Source organism: Nelusetta ayraudi, unplaced genomic scaffold (genome assembly GCF_046127955.1).
Source record: "Nelusetta ayraudi isolate G7.1 ecotype Tasmania unplaced genomic scaffold, CSIRO-AGI_Nayr_v1 ptg000120l, whole genome shotgun sequence".
In the NCBI taxonomy this organism is placed as follows: domain Eukaryota; kingdom Metazoa; phylum Chordata; class Actinopteri; order Tetraodontiformes; family Monacanthidae; genus Nelusetta; species Nelusetta ayraudi.
Window position 1 is genome coordinate 4,199,001 of NW_027466170.1, and position 6,000 is coordinate 4,205,000.

The 6,000-nt window shown below is 48.8% G+C and overlaps 1 protein-coding gene across 1 annotated transcript in view; it reads left to right on the forward strand.

The window, feature by feature from the left end:
* The first annotated feature begins 885 nt into the window (after positions 1–885).
* Positions 886–6,000, forward strand: part of kcnab1a (potassium voltage-gated channel subfamily A regulatory beta subunit 1a) — a 64,541-nt gene continuing 59,426 nt past the window's right edge. The window contains exon 1 of the mRNA XM_076049756.1: positions 886–1,486. Within this exon, the coding sequence (XP_075905871.1) occupies positions 1,173–1,486 (314 nt within the window). The 5' untranslated portion in view covers positions 886–1,172. The remainder of the gene's footprint in view (positions 1,487–6,000) is intronic.

Here is a 6,000-nt window from a genome sequence, read left to right on the forward strand (position 1 = left end):
CGAGGTGTAAATTGGTTTCCCTGCCACTCAAGTGTGGAGTCATGTGACACAAGGAATGGCGTTAAGTCTCCGGGACTCTGAAACACTCTGGCTGGGTACATGTATGTGTAGTGCAGCTAAAGCTGTATGTATATATATACATGTATATATATATATATATATATATGTATATATATATATATATATATATACATATATATATACATATGTATATATATATATATATATATATATGTGTATATATATTTATACATATATGTGTATATATATACACATATATGTATAGATACAAATGTATATATGTGTGTATATATGCATATATATATTTATATATATATATATATTTACACACACATATATATATATATATATATATATATATATATATGTATATATATATATATATATATATATATATATATATATATATATATATTCAGGCAACCCTGAAGACCCGGAGAACCCGTTGCTGTTCTGCTGAATTCACCTCCTGCTTGTTCAGCGGCTGAAAACACGTTTAACACCGGCGATGCTCGTTCTCACGATGCAGGAGGTTTTTTTTGGAGAGGCTCGTGTGGCACAGTCTGACACCCAAGTCTGTGTGTGTGTGTGTGTGTGTGTGTGTGTGTGTGTGTGTGTGTGTGTGTGTGTGTGTGAGAGAGAGAGAGATACAGAGAGAGAGAGAGAGAGAGAGAGAGAGTGTGTGTGTGTGTGTGAGAGAGAGAGAGAGAGAGAGAGAGAGAGAGCGAGAGAGAGAGAGAGAGAGAGAGAGAGAGAGAGAGAGAGAGAGAGAGAGAGAGAGAGAGTGTGTGTGTGTGTGTGTGTGTACTGCATTGTCAACACAACGGCATGTTTGGCTGCCTCCTTTTAGGCCGGGGCAGCCGATGACGAGACAAGGAAACCGGGATCCAGTTTCAGGGTGGATGAGGCTATAAGAGAGCAAGCGGACACACAGACGGACACACAGACGGTCAGACAGAGGGACGGACAGACAAACAGATAGGCGCACGGACAGGCCAGCGGACAGACAGACGTGTCGAACAGAAACCCGGCAGCTGGAGCATAAAAACACAAACGAAAAAAGGCCCCAACATTTATTCAGTCTGCCCCAGCGACTCTCCTGAGGCTCCTCCCACCGGGCCTTCAGTGGGCGGCGGCCGCCCTCCGTGGCCATGCTCGCCGCCCGGAGCAGCGGCGGCGGCGTGAGCGGCCCCGGCGTGGGGGGGCACCCGCCGCCTCACGTGCACCGCAGGCAGTCGGTGGCCTCGCTGGGCGGCGCCAGGGCCCAGCGCAGCAACTCCCAGGACGGCAAGCGAGGCGCTGGCAATGTCGCCGCCGCCTCCGGCAAGCAGGGGGCGCTGCAGCAGCAGCGGCAGCAACGGAGCAGGGCGGCGCTCCTCCGGGAGATGGAGACCAGCTGGTACCTGAATATGTTTGGACTGGGCAAAGAGGACACGGTGGCCCATCAGACCGGGATGCCCTACAGGTCAGTGGTGGGAACTGCACACACACACACACACACACACACACACACACACACACACCACGTGAAGACTATTCCTCCTTGGGTCCAGACAAGACGTTACAATAATTACAAATCAAAGTGGGCGAAAATATTCACCAAACTTCCTAAAATAACAACTGAAAACCAACACAAACAAAAGTGATGTGATTGTTGTGTTTGGTCTGGCGGTGGCGCTGACGTGTTGACAAGAGTTCCTCCCGCCGTCCAATCGTTACATTTGTGAGCGCGGCGACCCCCCCCCCCCCCAACACACACAACACACACTCCCCACCCCACCACTCCCTGACTGAGAGTTGTGTCACCTGATCTGGGTTGTAATGCTAACAGCCAGCATCTGTCCCGCCACGTTAGCCCTGTGTTGACGCCGCTAATGCCATGGTGACAAAACACACAAGGGCTCCGCCGTCGTCCTTCCCTGTTCTGTTCTGCTCTGCTCTGTTCTGGAGGCTGAATCCTGTTTTGGGAAGTTTTGTGAGACAAATGTGGGATGGTTCCCTCTCTCGCTCTCTATCGTCCCTCTCGTTCCACCGTAATCCAGCTTCCCAAAGCTCGGCGCTCCGGCCTTTTCTTCTCTCCTCCTTAATCTCCTTCCGCCTTTGTCCGTCTCTATTCTCGACACCCCCCCGCCCCCGCCCAGCTGCTTTCTGGCTCTGCACTTGCAATCCAATTTATGGAAAACAAGCCAGCAGAGGAGAAGAGACGAGGACGTGAAGTTTTGGTTGGGAGAGAATCCCTTTCTCCCGGTTTGATTGGCAGGTGTGTGTGTGTGTGTGTGTATGTGTTTGCAGCGTGCCGCCGTGTTTACAGGGTGTGTGTGTGTTTCCTCAGCCGTGGGAGAGGGCCAGGGGTCCGCAGCGTGAGAAGTGCGAGATTAGCAAGACCCTCGAGTGCATACTGACAACACGGACGCGGCCCTTTAATTAATTCCCTGCAGATATAATTAGGACCATTGCGATCGTATTTGTTGTGATTATTAATATCTGTCTGGTGGCGATGAGTCAGTCAGTCAGACACACACACACACACACACACACACACACACACAGTAGCTGCGTTTTTCGCAAAATAAAGGCGATATTTCTAAAAATTTCACACAAAAGTACAACTGCGATTTGCAGGTGTTTCCATTGAATGGTGTAAAGTGCAAAAGCCGTAATTCTTGTAAAATATCGTCCCGCGAGAATGACAAGAATTACATTTGTTTACTGTAGTTCGCCGTCAAGAATGGTTGTTTATATTTTTCTCTTTGATTGCATTTTCACTTGCAGTGACCATTTTTTTTTTATTGCGATATTTAGGTTTGGCGCAATTCTAGGGGTATTGCAGGGGAAATGCAGCTACTATCTCTCTCAATTGAACCAGAACAATCATTTGATTTTTTTTCTTCCTTTAACTCTCCAGTGATTCTGCATCACTAAAAGAAAGAAGAAAAAAGGACGGGAAAAGAACTGGGTCATAATTACGTCGTGGAATTAACGCGCTGCAATAAGTCAAAGGGAGATTTTTTTTTTTTTTAATTAATCTTTTCTTTCTCGTCCAGCTCGTATAAACCAACCACATACACAATGAATTATGAATTTTGTGTGAAGGCGGCTGAGTCTGAGATTTCAGATTTCAGGATTCTCATCATCTCTCCGTCTCGCGAGGCTTTAACTGAAAAGTGTTTTCCAGCACGCTGGAGGTGTCTTCACTCTGTCAACTTGCTGAGTGTCACATGAGTCTGGCCCGGAGACGTCTGGGAAGTGTTGCTGCCGCAGGGAATCACCCCCCCGGTCTCACCCTCACACCCCTGGTCAGGAAACTCGATCCTAAACGTTGACAGCTGACAGTTTCACAGGTCTTCCTCCGGCTGGTCTCGTGTTGCAAGATCGCAACCTGCGGCAACGTGATCCGGAGCTGCAGTGGGAACGTCGGGAACGTTTAGGACGGAGGGAAACTCCAGAGATCTGGCAACCCTCCAGCAGACTGGTGGAGCAGCCTCACATGTTTCCAGAAGCCTCTCCAGAGAAAAAGCAGCTCGTTTAGCCCTCTGTTTACAGCCTCCCGATAAAACCCAACGCTCTGTTGGACCTTCGGCGCAATTTGAAGGAGAAACAGATGCGACGGACCCAGGAGGCGGAGCCAACACCTACCAGGGTTGGGGTCACTAACATGGGGGCAGTATCGGTGCCCTTTGTGACATCACAGACAGACAGTTGCTCTTCCCCCCCCCTTTCTGGAGAGTCCATACGCTGGCTCGAGACATCAGTGGAAGTCAGTTTTGACATTCAAAGGCGCAGGTGTAGTGTGGCATTACCTTTTGGTTCAAAGGAGATGAAATCATGACAGTTTTGCCAAAAAACAACAACAAAGAAACTGTTGCAGGTTTAAAATCCACACCTGGTTGTGTTTCTTGTGTTTGTGCTCCTCCAGTCAACTTAACGTTGCCCTCGTCGTTCAAACTGAAACGTGTCTTTCTTCGTTTCCTCTCTGTCACCAGGGAGACATTGCGTGTCAGCCACTTGAAGTCATTACGGCAGTTTCACCAATTTCAGACACCACTGTGCTTCCCCACAACTTGTTTCACCTGTTCTGTGGACTGTGAGGGTATTTAAATTTTCTCTGCCTCTGGAGTGATTATTTTTATCCACACGGCTGCGTCCCCGGACTGTTATTTTAGATTCAGCGCCTCCCTTCCAGGCTTTCCTCCTTTCAGCGCTCTCCTTTTCACTCCCGTCTCTGCTTCCGCTGCCCTTTTTTGTGTGACTGCTCACCGTTGGCTGCTCGCCGCAGCGTTGACAGCCACAGATCATATTGGCGTTTTCAAAAGCAGGCGGAGAGGAGCGGACTCCAACTGGCCCGGGGGGGGCCTGAGGGATGGAGTCGGGAACATTAAGTGGGACGGGAGGCCGAAGGAGGGGAAACATCCAGAAATCACATTGTGCCTGCATCTAAAGAGGACTTTTGTTGAAAAAGCTCTTTATTTGAACATCTGTGAGCTAAACTCAGATCGTTTCACGACAGCAGCACAACCTTGCATGGCACTAAAGAGTGAAATGCTCCTTTAGGACTGAGCAGTTTTAACTTCAAGGACTAAAGTATTTAAAAAAAAAAACACAGTAGGATTGCAGGTCGCGAACTAACTGTCGTCACCACCAGGTGGCCTCAGCTTGAAGAACTGCAAGATTTTCAGTTGGGAAAAACACCCTAAAAACATATGAAAAATACTTTAGTATTATATTGATATTAAATATGAATATTTCAGGTTTCAGCATGGTCGGTTATTCTTTAGTCTCTCGGTAGCCCTGGTGACCCGGCCGTCACGGGTGTAAACCCCGCCTCCTTCGCCCTGAAACAGCTGGGATTGGCTGCAGCCATGGAAGGGACGGCTGGGACGAGTCAGACTCTCGTTTCCACATTAAACAGTCAAAGACGTCTGAAGTTTAGGAGACGTTAAAGTGTAAAACAAGATGAAAAGTAGGGACAAAAAACAGCACATTTAGCCCTCTGTTTACAGCCTCCTGCCAAATACACATTGTTCAATGCTTCTGCACTCTCACCCTTCAGCATTAAGCTGGTTCATTTTTTTTTTTACCCCCCCCTGTGAATGTAGGCCAGGCGTGTTAAACAGGAGCAGGACATTCCCCGAGGGCCCGACGCTGATCAGCGCCGCCGCCGCCGTAATTATTTCTGCCGCATGGCCAGGACACGCAGTCACAGGACGCTTTGAGATGCAGAACCTCAGCAGTCGGTTCCTTCACGTCCTCCAGAGACAACAGGAACCAGAGTTGATCTGCTGCTCCGCTCGATCACACAGCGTAATTATCGGACGTGTGATCATTATATAGGGAAGAGCACTCCTCTGGAAGCAATGTGAGTGTGTGTGTGTGTGTGTGTGTGTGTGTGTGTGTATGTGTGTGTGTGTGTGTGTGAAATGATGGGGGAGGAGGGTGGGGAAAAGATGGAAAACCCAGCTAATTAGTCTCATGGAAATTAGAGCTGGTGAAAAAGCTTAAAATGGAAAGTAGGTGAAATCAAACAATGCAGAGAAGTGGGAGAAACTGTGGATACTGGAGGGAACTGGGACGACTGGGACGACCGGGAGAAACTGGGAGGACTGGCGTCACTGGAAGGAACTGAGGGGACTGGGGGTAACTGGGATGACTGGGAGAAACTGGGAGGAAGTGGAAGGACTTGGGGGAACTGGGAGTCCTGGTAGGACTGGGGAAAAATCGGAGGACCGGGAGGAACTAGAAGGACTGGGGAGAACTGGGAGGACTGGGAGGACTGGGAGATTGATCTGAGAGAGATCACGACTCCCCCCGACCTCCCCTCATCCCCTCCCTTCACAGTATTCCAGGAAAGCCAAGGGCCACTTGTGTGACAGATGGAATGTTTCCCAAAATCCCTTTGGGTTTATTTCACACGTCCGTCAGAGAAACATTTCTGAGGGAGGAAAACGTGACGCGTCAGTCAGATCCACCGCCAGTTTGTAA